This window comes from Balaenoptera acutorostrata, chromosome 1, assembly GCF_949987535.1.
Source record: "Balaenoptera acutorostrata chromosome 1, mBalAcu1.1, whole genome shotgun sequence".
Taxonomy (NCBI): domain Eukaryota; kingdom Metazoa; phylum Chordata; class Mammalia; order Artiodactyla; family Balaenopteridae; genus Balaenoptera; species Balaenoptera acutorostrata.
Window position 1 is genome coordinate 156,636,123 of NC_080064.1, and position 16,534 is coordinate 156,652,656.

At 35.9% G+C, this 16,534-nt stretch overlaps 1 protein-coding gene across 1 annotated transcript in view; it reads right to left on the reverse strand.

Moving 5' to 3' along the window:
• Positions 1-739: 739 nt before the first annotated feature.
• The window catches only part of LOC103015974 (membrane cofactor protein-like), a 55,363-nt gene continuing 39,568 nt past the window's right edge, over positions 740-16,534 (reverse strand). The window contains exon 11 of the mRNA XM_007164254.2: positions 740-812. Coding sequence (XP_007164316.2) covers positions 740-812 — 73 coding nt within the window. The remainder of the gene's footprint in view (positions 813-16,534) is intronic.

Sequence of the window (16,534 nt, forward strand, 5' to 3'; positions counted from 1 at the left end):
CCATCAGATATAGTGTCAGCTGTATACAATAAAGCATTACTAATTATTGTCACTATGCTGTACATTATATCCCAGTATTCATTTACCTTATATCTGGAATTTTGTACCTTTTGACACCCTTCACCCAATTCCCCCATCATCCCCACCCCCTGCCTCTGGCCAGAAATCTGATTTCTTTTTCTGTGAGTGTGGACTTTTGGATTCCATATATAAGTGAGGTCATTCAGTATTTGTCTCTTTCTGTATGGCTTATTCACTTAGCATAATGTCCTCAAGTTCCATAAGTGTTGTTGCAAATGGCAGGATTTCCTTCTTTTTCATGGCTGAATTGTATTCCACTGTATGTTGTGCATATGTGTATGTATATACATTTGCGTGTATGTGTGTGTGTATATATATATATATATATATATATATATATATATATATATATATACCTATATATATCTCACATTTTCTTTATCCGTTCATCCATCACTGAACACTTAGGTTCCTTCCATGTCGTGGTTATTGTAAATAATGCTGCAATACACAGGGAGGTGCAGTTATCTCTTCATAGGGTAATTTTGTTTCCTTTGGATATATTCTGTGGAATATATATTGTGGAATTGCTGAATCATATGGTGGCACTATTTTTAATTTTTTGAGGAACCTGCATACTGTTTTCCATATTTACTGTAGATCTTAACATATTAATAGAATCAAAAGATAAACTGACACATGGGTTTGTGGAAAATAATTAGTGCTTCTGCACTGATGGACTGGTTGGTCTTTTCTGGTGAGTGGTGGGTCCAGCACCAACTTCCTTTTTCCTACAAGGAAAGACAAAAAGATAGTATCAGAGGTGAACATAATTAAGTACAGAAATTAAACTCCACAAGCACATTTACAAAATGGACAGTGAAAAAAATGTATTTATAGCAGTAAGAGTCACTGAACTAGGAAATAAATGATTCTTTTAAAGTAATTTCAAATGTTCAATTAGTCTCACTCCAGGAACCCTTTTTCTATCCCTGTATTATATTTCTGATTCCCTCCAAAACAAGAAATAGAGTAGTCTCATATACTTAGTAAATATTCCCTTATTTTAGTTTAGGGCCATTGAGAAAGACTAGAGAGAAGTACATGTTTTCCCTAAAATACAATTTTAATTCTGGCTCTGAGATTAAACCTTTAAGAAGGTAACAATTCCAGTGGCGTTCAAGTTCAGTAATGCCTCATTTACCCCTCACTGTCAAGAAAATCATGTGTTCTGGTTAGAGAGTCTCCTAAGTAACTGAAACTCACATCACACTTTTTTTTTTTGTAACAACAGACAGCTTTCTAAAATCTATTACTCAAGTCCAGCATTGTCCATAGAAATATAATGTGAGTCACACAGGTAATTTTGAATTTTGTAGAAGCTACATTAAAAAAAGGAAAAGAAGTAGGAAAATTAGTTTTAAATATTTTTTACTTAACCCAATATTCATGGATTGTACATTCCTTTGCACTAAGTCTTTGAATCTGGTGTGTAATGTGCACTCAAGCTCATTTTACATAGGATGAGCCACTTTTGACTTCCTCAGAAGCTAATCAGGGCTACTGACTCTACAGCCAGAGAATGCGGTTCCAGTTCCTACTTAGGAAAATGACTACAATAGACAGACTACAACCAAATGGGGACCAGTCAGTTATTTACAGTATGCCTGCCCCAGCAAACACTTCAGGGTGCCTACCCCATGTAAGAGCTAACTGTGTTAATTTTGCAGACTTTCATATTTCTCTTGGTGAGGGAGGCATCACTATGAACCAGCACTGTCACAGCACAATACTTGTTATATAGCAGTTTCCTTAAGGATATTGTGGAGAGTGATTCAATATTTAGGCCTATCACTGAATCTTCTAAGACTACTATATTTTTCTATCTTGAAGCAATACTTTTTTTTTCTAGTAGTAATGGAATCTTTTTTTAAAAAAAATAGAATTAAAAATTGAAATCCAATATATGAGAAAGATAAATAAGCATTAATATAAACTTAAAGAAACATTCATTTGATATAACAATGAAGCTCTTTGAAGATGATTAAAATGTGGAAGTGAATTACTAATTATAGTTATATTACCTTCAGCATTCATTAAGTTAACTTCAAGTATTTACAGAAAACTTGAAGCTCATGGCCTTCTGAAAACTACTTTTCTGGTTGGCTTTATCCTCAAAGGAATTCTTAGAGAACCAAGCAGATACGTAGGGCTGGGTAAGCCCACACTGCCATTCTAGTTGTTATGTTTGTCTTCCCCTTTGCCCTGTGATCAAAGACACCACTTTGCTTTTACAAAGAAACTGCCCTTCTTATTGGCCTTTGTAGAATCTGTTCCCAAACTCGTGACTGTAACCTAGGGTAGTGCCTCACATTATAAGTGGTGGGAAACATATCTCCTCTTCCCAGGTTTGCAGACACACCTTCTGGCACAAAAGGGGAACTTCCAAACACACACACAAAAAATCATAAGAGAATACTAGAATAATTATATGTGACAAATTGGACAACCCAGAAGAAATGAACAAGTTTCTAGAAACATATAGCCCACCAAAACTGAATGAAGAAGAAATAGATAATTTGAACAGACATATAGCTAGAAGTGAAATAGAATTGGTAATTTAAAAACTCCCTGCAAACAAAAGTCCAGGACTGTATGGTTTCACTTGGGAATTCTACCAAACATACAAAGAACTTATACAGATCCAGAACACTCCCAAAGTCATTCTATGAAGCCACCATCACCCTGATACCAAAACCAGACAAAGACACTACCAAAAAAGAACATTACAGGCCAATATCTTTTTGAATATAGATACAAAATTCTCAACACAGTATTAGCAACCAAATTCAACACATAAAAAATCATACACCACGACCAAGTTGGATTCTCCCCAGGGACACAAGGATGGTTCAACATACGCAAATCATTCAATGCAACACACCACATCAACAAAAGAAGTGGAAAAGAACCACATGATCATCTCACTAGATGCAGAAAGAGCATTTGATAAAATTCAACATCCATTCATGATAAAAACTCTTACCAAAGTGGGTATAGAGGGAACATATCTCAACTTAATAAAAGCTATTTATGACAAACCTACAGCCAACATAATACTCAGTGGTGAAAAGTTGAAAGCCTTCTCACTAAAATCTGGAACATTACAAGGATGCCCACTCTCACTATTTCTATTCAATATAGTATTGGAAGTCCTAGCCACAGCAATCATACAGGAAAATAAAATGTATCCTAATTGGAAAGGAAGTGGTAAAACTGTCATTATATGTAGATAACAGGGTACTATATATATAGAAAACCCTAAAGAGTCCACACAAAAAGTACTAGAACTGATAAACAAATTTAGCAAGGTCGCAGGATACAAGATTAACATACAAAAATCTGTTGCATTTCTTTACACTAACAATGAAATATCAGAAAGGGAAAGTAAAAAAAAAATCCCTTTTAAAATTGCATCAAAAGGAATAAAATAATTAGAAATAAACCTGACCTAGTAGGTAAAAGACTTATATGCTGAGAGCTATAAAACATTGATAAGGAAAATTGATGATGATTTAAAGAAATGAAAAGATACTCCATGCTCTTGAAATGGAAGAATCACTACTGTTAAAATGGCCATACTACCCAAAGCAACCTACAGATTTAATGTGATACTTATCAAATTACCCATGATATTTTTCACAGAACTAGAACAAATAATCCTAAAATTTATATGGAACCATAAAATACCCAGAATTTCCAAAGCAATCCTGAGGAAAAAGAACAAACCTGGAAGCATAACCCTCCCAGAATTCAGACAATACTACAAAGCTATAGCAATCAAACAGCATGTATTGGCACAAAAACAGATATATGGATCAACAGAACAGAATAGAGACCCCAGAAATAAACCACACACTATGGTCAATCTTTGACAAAGAAGGCAATAATATTCAATGAAGAAAAGACAATCTCTTTGGCAAGTGGTGGGTGTTTGGAAAGCTGGACAGTCACATGTAAATCAATGAAGCTAGAACACTCCTTTACACCACACACAAAAATAAACTCAAAATGGCTTAAAGGCTTAAATATAAGACATTACACCATAAAACTCCTAGCAGAGAACATAGGAAAAAAGTTCTCTGACATAAATTGTGCCAATGTTTTCTTAGGTCAGTCTCCCAAGGCAATATGAATAAAAGCAAAAATAAACAAATGGGACCTAATCAAAGTTATAAGCTTTTGCACAGAAAAGGAAACCAGGGCTTCCCTGGTGGCGCAGTGGTTGAGAGTCTGCCTGCCAATGCAGGGGACATGGGTTCGGGCCCTGGTCTGGGAGGATCCCACATGCTGCGGAGTAACTGGGCCCGTGGGCCACGGCTGCTGAGCCTGCGCGTCTGGAGCCTGTGCTCCGCAACGGGAGAGGCTGCGAGAGTGAGAGGCCTGCGCACCGCGATGAAGAGTGGCCCCCACTTGCCGCGGCTGGAGGGAGCCCTCGCACAGAGGCGAAGACCCAACACAGCCATAAAATAAAATAAATAAATTAATTAATTAAATAGCTTTACAAAAAAAAAAAAGCAAAATCATTAAAAAAAAAAAAAGGAAACCATAAACAAAATGAAAAGACAACCTATGGAATGGGAGAAGATATTTGCAAATGATGTGACTCACAAGGGATTAAATTCCAACGTATACAAACATCTCATACAACTCAATAACAAACAAACAGTGCAATCAAAAAATGGGCAGAAGACCTAAATAGACATTTCCCAAAGAAGACATATAGATGGCCAATAGGCACATGAAAAGATGCTCAACATCGCTAATTATCAGAGAAACGCAAATCAAAACTCCAATAAGGTATCACCTCACACTGGTCAGAATGGTCATCATCAAAAAATCTATACATAATAAATGCTGGAGAGTTGTGAAGAAAAAGGAACCCTCCTACACTGTTGGTGGGGATGTAAATTGGTGCAACCACTATGGAGAACAGCATGGAGGTTCCTTAAAAAACTAAAAATAGAGTTTCTATATGACCCAGCAATGCCACTCCTGGGCATATAACCAGAAAAAACTCTAATTCAAAAAGATATATGCACCCCAATGTTCACAGCAGCACTATTTACAATAGCAAAGACATGGAAGCAACCTAAATGTCCATCAACAGATGAATGGATAAAGAAGATGTAGTATATATATACACAATGAAATACTACTCAGCCATAAAAAAGAATGAAATAATGCCATTTGCCACAACATGGATGGACCTAGAGATTATCACACTAAGTGAAGTAAGACAGAGAAAGACAAATATCATATGATATCACTTAAGTGTGGTATCTAAAATATGGTACAAATGAACTTACGTACAGTACAGAAACAGACACACAGACAGGAAACAAACTTATGTTTACCAAAGAGGAAATGGGGGGAGGGATAAATTAGGAGTTTGAGATTAGTACATATAAACAACTATACATAAAATAGATAAACAACAATGTCCAAATCTTTGGTACAGGGAACTATATTCAATATCTTATAATAACATATAATGGAAAAGAATATGAAAAATAATACATAATTGTATAACTGAATCAGTTTACTGTACAGCAGAAATTAACACAACATTGTAAATCAAGGATACTTCAATCAGCACTCCCTCTTGCGAGAGCACTGGAATCACAACTAACTGCTGAACAATCATCAACAGGAAGACACTGGAACTCATCAAAAAAGACATCCCACACCCAAAGAAAAAGGAGACCCACAATGAGATGGTAGGAGGGGCACAATCACAAAAAAATCAAATCCCATAACTGCTGGGAGGGTGACTCACAAACTGGAGAACAATTATACCACAGAAGTACACCCACTGGAGTGAAGGTCCTGAGCCCCACGTCAGGCTTCCCAACCTGGGGGTCTGGCGATGGGAGGAGGAATTCCCAGAGAATCAAACTTTGAAGGCTACTGGGATTTGATTGCAGGACTTTGACAGGACTGGGGGAAACAGAGACTCCACACTAGAAGGGCACACACAAAGTAGTGTGTGCATCAGGACACGGGGGAAGGAGCAGTGACCCCATAGGAGATTGAAACAGACCTACATGCTAGTGTTGGAGGGTCTCTTGCAGAGGGGAACTGGCTGTGGATCACTGCAGGGACAAGGACACTGGCAGCAGAAGTTCTGGGAAGTTCTACTTGGCATGAGCCCTCCAGGAGCCCACCATTAGCCCCACCAAAGACCCTGTAGCCTCCAGTGTGAGGTCAAACAACCAACGGGGAGGAAACTCAGCCTCACCCATCAGCAGAAAAGCAGATTAAAGTTTTACTGAGCTCTGCCCACCAGAGCAACACCCAGCTCTACCCACCAACAGTCCCTCCAATCAGAAAGACTGCACAAGCCTCTTAGATAGCCTCATCCACCAGAGGCAGACAGCAGAAGCAAGAAGAACTACAATCCTGCAGTCTGTGGAACAAAAACCACATTCACAGAAAGATAGACAAAATGAAAAGGCAGAGGACTATATACCAGATTAAGGAACAAGATAAAATCCCAGAGAAACAATTAAATGAAGTGGAGATAGGAAACCTTCCAGAAAAAGAATTCAGAATAATGATAGTGAAGATGATCCAGGACCTTGGAAAAATAAGGGAGGCAAAAATCGAGAAGATGCAAGAAATGTTTAACAGAGACCTAGAAGAATTAAAGAACAAACAAACAGAGATGAACAATACAATAACTGAAATGAAAACTACACTAGAAGGAATCAATAGCAGAATAACTGAGTCAGAAGAACGGATAAGTGACCTGGAAGACAGAATGGTGGAATTCACTGCTGCAAAACAGAATAGAGAAAAAAGAATGAAAAGAAATGAAGACAGCCTAAGAGACCTCTGGGACAACATTAAACGAAACAACATTCGCATAATAGGGGTCCCAGAAGGAGAAGAGAGAGAGAAAGGACCAGAGAAAATATTTGAAGAGATTATAGTTGAAAACTTCCCTAACATGGGAAAGGAAATAGCCACCCAAGTCCAGGAAGCACAGAGAGTCCCATACAGGATCAACCAAAGGAGAAACACGCCGAGACACATAGTAATCAAACTGGCAAAAATTAAAGACAAAAAAAGATTATTGAAAGCAGCAAGGGAAAAATGACAACATACAAGGCAACTCCCATAAGTTTAACAGCTGATTTCTCAGCAGAAACTCTACAAGCCAGAAGGGAGTGGCATGATATATTTAAGGTGATGAAAGAGAGGAACCTACAACCAAGATTACTCTCACCAGCAAGGACCTCATTCACATTTGATGGAGAAACCAAAAGCTTTACAGACAAGCAAAAGCTAAGAGAATTCAGCACCACCAAACCAGATCTACAACAAATGCTAAAGGAACTTCTCAAAGTGGGAAACACAAGACAAGAAAAGGACCTACAAAAACAAACCCCAAACAATTAAGAAACTGGTAACATGAACATACATATTGATAATTACCTTAAATGTGAATGGTTAAATGCTCCAAAAAAAGATACAAGCTTGCTGAATGGATACAAAAACAAGACCCATATATATGTTGTCTACAAGAGACCGACTTCAGACCTAGGGACACATATAGACTGAAAGTGAGGGCATTGAAAAAGATATTCTGTGCAAATGGAAATCAAAAGAAAGCTGGAGTAGGAATACTCATATCAGATAAAATAGACTTTAAAACAAAGAATGTTACAAGAGACAAGGAAGGACACTACGTAATGATCAAGGGATCAATCCAAGAAGAAGATATTACAATTATAAATATATATACACCCAACATAGGAGCACCTCAATACATAAGGCAACTGCTAACAGCTATAAAAGAGGAAATCGACAGTAACACAATAATAGTGGGGGACTTTAACAGCTCACTTACATCAAAGGACAGTTCATACAAACAGAAAATTAATAAGAAAATAGAAGCTTTAAATGACACAATAGACCAGATAGATTAAATTGATATTTTTAGAACATTCCATCCTAAACAGCAGATTACACTTTCTTCTCAAGTGCGCAGGGAACATTCTCCAGGATAGATCACGTCTTGGGTAACATATCAGGCCACAGTAAATTTAAGAAAATTGAAATCATATCAAGCACCTTTTCTGACCACAACGCTATGAGATTAGAAATCAATTACAGGGAAAAAAAGGTAAAAAATTCCAACACATGGAGGCTAAAGAATATGTTACTAAATATGCAAGAGATCACTGAAGAAATCAAAGAGGAAGTAAAAAATACCTAGAGACAAATGACAATGAAAACACGATGATCCAAAACCTATGGGCTGCAGCAAAAGCAGTTCAAAGAGGGAAGTTAACAGCTATACAAACCTACCTCAAGAAACAAGAAAAATCTCAAATAAACAATCTAACCTTACACCTAAAGGAACTAGAGAAAGAAGAATAAACAAAAGCCAAAGTTAGCAGAAGAAAAGAAATCATAAAGATCAGAGCAGAAATAAATGAAACAGAAACAAAGAAAACAATAGCAAAGATCAATAAAACTAAAAGCTGGTTCTTTGAGAAGATAAACAAAATTGATAAACCATTCGCCAGACACATCAAGAAAAAGAGGGAGAGGACTCAAATCAATAAAATTAGAAATGAAAAAAGTGAAATTACAACAGACACCCCAGAAATACAAAGCATCCTAAGAGACTACTACAAACAACTCTATGCCAATAAAATGGACAACCTGGAAGAAATGCACAAATTCATAGAAAGGTATAACCTCCCAAGCCTGAACCAGGAAGAAATAGAAAATATGAACAGACCAATCACAAGTAATGAAATTGAAAATGTGATTAAAAATCTTCCAACAAAAAAAAAGTCCAGGACCAGACGGCTTCACAGGGGAATTCTAACAAACATTTAGAGACGAGCTAACACCCATCCTTCTCAAACTCTTCCAGAAAATTGCAGAGGAAGGAACACTCCCAAACTCATTCTATGAGGCCACCATCACATGATACCAAAACCAGATAAAGATACTACAAAAAAGAAAATTACAGACCAATATCACTGATGAATATAGATGCAAAAATCCCCAACAAAATACTAGCAAACAGAATCCAACAACATATTAAAGGATCATACACCATGATCAAGTGGGATTTATCCCAGGGATGCAAGGATTCTTCAATATACACAAATCAATCAATGTGATACACCATATTAGCAACTTGAATACTAAAAATCATATGATCATCTCAATAGATGCAGAAAAAGGTTTTGACAAAATTCAGCACCAATTTATGATAAAAACTCTCCAGGAAGTGGGCATAGAGGGAACCTACTTCAACATAATAAAGGCCATGTATGAGAAACCCACAGCAAACATCATTCTCAATGGTGAAAAACTGAAAGCATTTCCCCGAAGACCAGGAACAAGACAAGGATGTCCATTCTCCACACTATTATTCAACATAGTTTTGGAAGTCCTAGACATGGCAATCAGAGAAGAAAAAGAAATAAAAGGAATACAAATTGGAAAAGAAGAAGGAAAACTGTCACCGTTTGCAGATGACATGATACTATACAAAGAGAATCCTAAAGATGCCACCAGAAAACTACTAGAGTTAATCAATGAATTTGGTAAAGTTGCAGGATACAAAATTAATGCACAGAAATCTCTTGCATTCCTATACACTAATGATGAAAAATCTGAAACAGAAATTAAGGAAACACTCTCATTTACCATTGGAACGAAAAGAATAAAATACCTAGGAATAAACCTACCTCGGGAGACAAAAGGCCTGTATGCAGAAAACTATAAGACACTGATGAAAGAAATTAAAGATGATACCTACAGATGGAGAGATATACCATGTTCTTGGATGGGAAGAATCAATATTGTGAAAATGACTATACTACCCAAAGCAATCCACAGATTCAATGCAAACCCTATCAAATTACCAATAGCATTTTTTACAGAACTAGAACAAAAAATATTAAAATTTGTATGGAGACACAAAAGACCCCAAATAGCCAAAGTGGTCTTGAGGGAAAAAAGCGGAGCTGGAGGAATCAGACTCCCTGACTTCAGACTATACTACAAAGCTACAGTAATCAAGACAATATGGTACTGGTACTAAAACAGAAATATAGATCAATGGAACAAGATAGAAAGCCCAGAGATAAACCCACACACCTATGGTCAACTAATCTATGACAAAGGAGGCAAGGATATACAATGGAGAAAAGACAGTCTCTTCAATAAGTGGTTCTGGGAAAACTGGATAGCTACATGTAAAAGAATGAAATTAGAACACTCCCTAACACCATACACAAAAATAAACTCAAAATGGATTAGAGACCTAAATGTAAGACCAGACACTATAAAAGTCTTAGAGGAAAAGATAGGAAGAACACTCTTTAACATAAATCACAGCCATATCTTTTTTGTCCCACCTCCTACAGTAATGGAAATAAAAACAAAAATAAACAAATGGGACCTAATGAAACTTAAAAGCTTTTGCACAGCAAAGGAAACCATACACAAGACGAAAAGACAACCCTCAGAATGGGAGAAAATATTTGCAAACGAATCAACGGACAAAGGATTAATCTCCAAAATATATAAACAGCTCATGCAGCTCAATATTAAAAAAACATACAACTCAGTCCAAAAATGGGCAGAAGACCTAAATAGACATTTCTCCAAAGAAGACACACAGATGGCCAAGAAGCACATGAAAAGCTGCTCAACATCACTAATTATTAGGGAAATGCAAATCACAACAACAATTAGGTATCACCTCACACCAGTCAGAATGGGCATCATCAGAAAATCCACAAACAACAACTGCTGGAGAGGGTGTGGAGAAAAGGGAACCCTCTTGCACAGTTGATGGGAATGTAAATTGATACAGCCACTCTGGAGAACAGTATGGAGTTTCCTTAAAAAACCTAAAAATAGAATTACCATATGACCCAGCAATCCCACTACTGGGCATATACCCAGATAAAACCATAATTCAGAAAGACACACGCACCCCAATTGTCTCTGCAATGCTATTTACAATAGCCAGGTCATGGAAGCAACCTAAATGCCCATTGACAGACGAGTGGATAAAGAAGATGTGGTACATATATACAATGGAATATTACTCAGCCATAAAAAAGAATGAAATTGGGTCATTTGTAGAAACATGGATGGACCTACAGAATGTCTTACAGAGTGAAGTAAGTCAGAAAGAGGAAAACAAATATCGTGTATTAACGCATATATGTGGAATCTAGGAAAATGGTACTGATGAACCAGTTTGCAAGACAGAAATAGAGACACAGATGTAGAGAACAAAAGTATGGACACCAAGGGGTGAAAGTGTGGGGGGCTGTGGTGCTGGTGGGATGAATCGGTAGATTGGGATTGACCTTTGTACAGTAATATGTATAAAATAGACAAATAATAAGAACCTGCTGTATAAGAAAAAATGAGTAAAGAAAAAAAAGAATACTTCAGTCAAAAAGAGGAACTTCCAATTCATTTCATTCAAAGACAGAAGGTTGAGCAGGTTAAATGGCTTAAGACAATAAATTTCATAATTTTTCAAAATCTGAGTATATTTTTTGTTGGTTTCTCTTTCATATGCCAAAAATATCCTGGTCAAGGGAAGAGATAAATGCCTTTACAGAATTAATATTTACAAGTTGAAATTGAATTTCTTTAAAAAATTAAGTAAAATGTATTTTGTCTTCTGTCAAAGAATAATTTTCCTCTCTGCACTTAAAATGAACAGATTCTGTGATTATTTCCCATTGGGCTAAAAAATTCCCCCAGCTTCGGATTCACAGCTGTTATAAGGTAGAGAAGCTAGATAGTCTGATAAAAGGATAAGGGGGACATTACATTGTTGGCACCTATGTCAAAGCAAGAGCCTGTCAATGCACATTATTTTACATTAAAACAGGGAAGGTATGAGAAAACCTCAATAATCTAACACAGAGAACAAGAATCCTAGTGTCCTCTTGGATGTCTACTGCCCACTTATCTTAGTTCAGGTTATTGATATCTAAATATTCATTGAATATTTTTCAGAAGAAAGGACATCTCTGAAAAGAAACGTAACAGAAAGCAGATACATTTTAACGATAAAAGCAAACCTTTTTCTCATCTCTTCTAAGAAAGAAATAAAATTTACTTGTCTGTGGCTCTCACCAGTTAGGTATTTGCTGAACAGAGGAAGGGAAAAGGGCTGAATAAAATAGTGACGTCAAACCAAAAGGAAGCAAGAGTGGCATAAAAATGGGATAAAATCAATGATAGAGGATAAGGGAAGTAAGCTGACAATTAGGTTCACAAATTATGGCTCTCCTGATTCTCATTAGGAACTTGAAACAAGAATTTGGTGCAAGAAACTACTTTACCTTTGAGGTCTTATAGATCATCCAGCAGATAAGCAGATTCTATATTTATGTGCAATCTGTTTAACCCTGAAAGGACTTAGCCTCAAGTGAATAATGTAAACTCTTTTTCACAAAATGAGATTGTATGAGAAAAAGTGGTCCTGGCCTCTAGCATCCTAGAATTTGAGGCAATACGCAGAACATGTATTGATTCCTTGTAATATTGTCTGAGAAATCGATTTTATAACAAGTCATACATTTTTGGATATATCTTAACTTTTGCATTGAGTACAGTTTCTTTCCATAGCACAGCTGTTTTCATCTGAGGGAAGATCTCTGTAAAACTTATTAGGTGACCTCCTATTTTTCTGGGATGGATCTAAATTTTATAAGTGTGCTCTCTCAATGAATCAAATAATCTTTCTGATTTATTAGTTACTATGTAAAATGTTTCTGAATAATTCTTTGAATGCTCAAGAATTTGAAAGCCAGGTAGAAAAAAGTTCAAATTAATGTGATGTTTCATTTTCCCCCCCATCATTACACTCTTCAGCACCTAACTGGTAACTATCTACAGTAAATCCAAAAAGCTTCTGTAACATTCATTTAAACAGACAGCTTAAAAATTACAAAGTTTCTGGATCAATCATTATTAATATAACATTAAAAATAGGCTTAAGTTATACCAAATAGTAGTAAATATCCTTTATGGAAGAAAATAAAAATCTATATTTTGTCACAGGTAATAAGTATATAAATTATGGAAATTATTCTAGCAAACTTAGCAAACTCTCACTTATCCAGCAATAATTTAACTGGAGTAAAGAAAATCATGCATATATGAAAAGAAAATTACTACAAATAAGTGAAAACATTTGTTTTTTTGAAACCACACAGTCCAGACATGCAAAACAGGTTTGAGCAGTAGCAAAGGAGAGGGCAAAGGCTGTGGATTCCAAGTCTGGAAAGTATGGTAGAAGAATTCGTTCAGAAAGGAGATTTGGCTTGCCGCAACTAGAGAAAGCCCACGCACAGCAATGAAGACCCAATGCGAAAGAAAGAAAGAAAGAAAGAAAGAAAGAAAGAAAGAAAGAAAGAAAGAAAGAAAGAAAGAAAGAAAGAAAGGAGGGAGGGAGGGAGGGAGGGAAGGAAGAAAGAAAGAAAGAAAGAAAGAAAGAAAGAAAGAAAGAAAGAAAGAAAGAAAGAAAGAAAAAGAAAGAAAGAAAAAGGAGGGAGGGAGGGAGGGAGGGAAGAAAGAAAGAAAGAAAGAAAGAAAGAAAGAAAGAAAGAAAGAAAGAAAGAAAGAAAGAAAGAAAGAAAGAAAGAAAGAAAGAAAGAAAAAGAGAGATTGGAAGGGAAAAGGAAGGAAGATGTAGATGGAGCCCATCAGACCAATTGGGATCCTATTCTATTCTTAGTTGAGAGCTAAGAAACAGAAAACTGTAGCAGACTACATTAACCTTGTTGGCCTTTTTTAATCAAGTATTTTAAATGATGTTTAGTGATCTTAAAAAGTGACTACTACAGTACTTCTGTACTTTGGGATGGAGGCTGCAGTAGGGTAACTGTGTTCCCAAATCATCCTAAATACAAAATTACATCAAATCCATTTTCTATCCATTTTTAACAGCAATTTGGGATTATCTTTGCTCAGTATCCTGCTTCCACAGTTACCCCTAGAAATAGAGAAGTAATTGCGTACATTTTACAGCCTTATAAAGGAGTTTCTAAGGCAACGATGGCCGATTTGGGATATGGGGAAAGATTATGAACATTAAACAGTGTAAAGAATATAATAAAAATCTTTACTTTTTTTAAAGCTTAGTATTATCCCACATCCTTTTTTTTTTAAGCATACATATAGATGAGGAGTCTTTTAAAAATCCAATTATCTTAAAGAGGATAAAAATTTGTCAATAAGATTGATGGTGTTTCTTCAAATTTCAAGAATATGGGCACATCAGTAATAGTCTACTCCTTGGTAGAGCACAGCCCAGGCCCAGCAGCATCATTACTTGGGAGACCATTAGAGATGCACGATATCAGGCTCTGCACCAGACCTAATGAATCAGAATCTGCATAGTCCAGGCCCAGCAGCATCATTACTTGGGATATCATTAGAGATGCAAGATATCAGGCTCTGCACCAGACCTAATGAAGCACAGTCCAGGCCCAGTAGCATCATTACTTAGAAGATCATTAGAGATGCAAGATATCAGGCTCTGCACCAGACCTAATGAACCAGAATCTGCATTTTAACAAGATGCCATGTGATTAATGTACATATTAGAGAAGCGCTGTTCTAAACTTTAAAAAAGAGAGGCATACCTCCCGTGCATTAGAGTAACTTCAGCTATTAAAATAATACAGAATTTAAAGGGTCAGAGACGACTTCAAAGTCTGGAAGTGAAACAATCCACACAAAGAACATAAAATTAAGCCATTCTGTAACACTGAATTTCTAACTGCCCATGTTCCTATCATGAAAATAACATATAATCAAAAAGATTTCCATATACAGTTGATCTTTGCACAACATGAGCTTGAACTATGCGGTCCACTTACACATGGACTTTTTTCAGTAGATAGATAAGTACTACAGTACTGCTGGATCCATGGTTAGTTGAATCTGAAAAGGCAGAACCATGGATTGGCAGTGGAGGCAGGGGAGCAAATGTAAAATTATAAAATTATATGTGGATTTTCGACTGAGCCTCTAATCACTGTGTTGTGAAGGGTCAACCGTACTTTATATTTTACCTCAAAGGCAATTATTAATTACCCCTCCCACACTATTTTTTGAAAACAATTTTTTTTCTCAAATTATGCTACTGCATATAGGATTAATTATGTTTCATTGGTTAAAGGTTATAATATGTTTCCAAAATATTAAAAAAAATTTAATACGGCAATTTTTGGTTTTCTTTACAAAGATAATTTAGATGCTATGTTGTAAAATATGGGCTTTTTCTTAAAATTGAGATATAGTGTTGCCTTAGCTTTAGGTGTACTCAGAATGACTTGATATATGTAAATACTGCACGATGATCACCACAATAAGTCTTGTAAATATCCGGCACCATATATATGTACAAATTTTTTTCTTGTGATAAGAACTTTTTATACTCTCTTAGCAACTTTCAAATATGCAATACAGTATTATTAATGTTAACTATAGTCACCATGCTGTACATTACATCCCCATGACTTATTTTATAACTGGAAGTTTATAACTTTTGACTCCTTTCACGTGATATGCCAAACCCCCAGCCCCTTCCTCTGGCCTCACCAATCTGTTTTATGCATGTATGAGCTTGTCTTTTGTTTTTTAAGATTCCACATATAAGTGATATCATACGGTATTTGTCTTTCTCTATCTGACTTATTTCACTAAGCAAAATGCCCTCAAGGTCCATGTCCATCCATGTTGCAAATGGCAAGATTTCATTCTTTTTTATGGCTGAATAATTCTATTATCTATCATCTATCTATCTATCTATCTATCACATTTTCTTTATACATTCATCCATCAATGGACACTTAGATTGTTTCCATATCTAGGCTAGTGAATAATGTTGCAATGAATATAGGGGGGCAGATATCTTTTCAAGTTAGTGTTTTTATTTCCTTTGGATAAATACCCAGAAGTGGAATTGCTGAATTGTATGGTAGTTCTATTTTTGATATTTTGAGGAACCTCAATAGTATGAGATGATATAACAATGGGATTTTGATTTGTATTTCCCTGATGATTAGTAATGTTGAGTATCTTTTCATGCACCTGTTGGTGATCTATATGCCTTCTTTGGAAAATGTCCATCTAGATCCTATGCCCATTTTAAATAAAATTGTTTGATTTTTTACTACTGAGTTGTATCAGTTCTTCACATATTTTGGATATTAATCACTTATCAAATATATTATTTGCAATTATTTTCTGCAGTTCAGTAGGTTGCCCTTTCATTTTGTTGATGGTTTCCTTTGCTGTACAGAAGCATTTTTAGTTTGATGTAGTTCACTTGTTTATTTTTTATTTTGTTCCTTTTGCTTTTGGTGTGAAATCCAAAAAATATCATTGTGAAGATGTATATCAACGAGTTTCTGCTTATGTTTTCTTCTAGGAG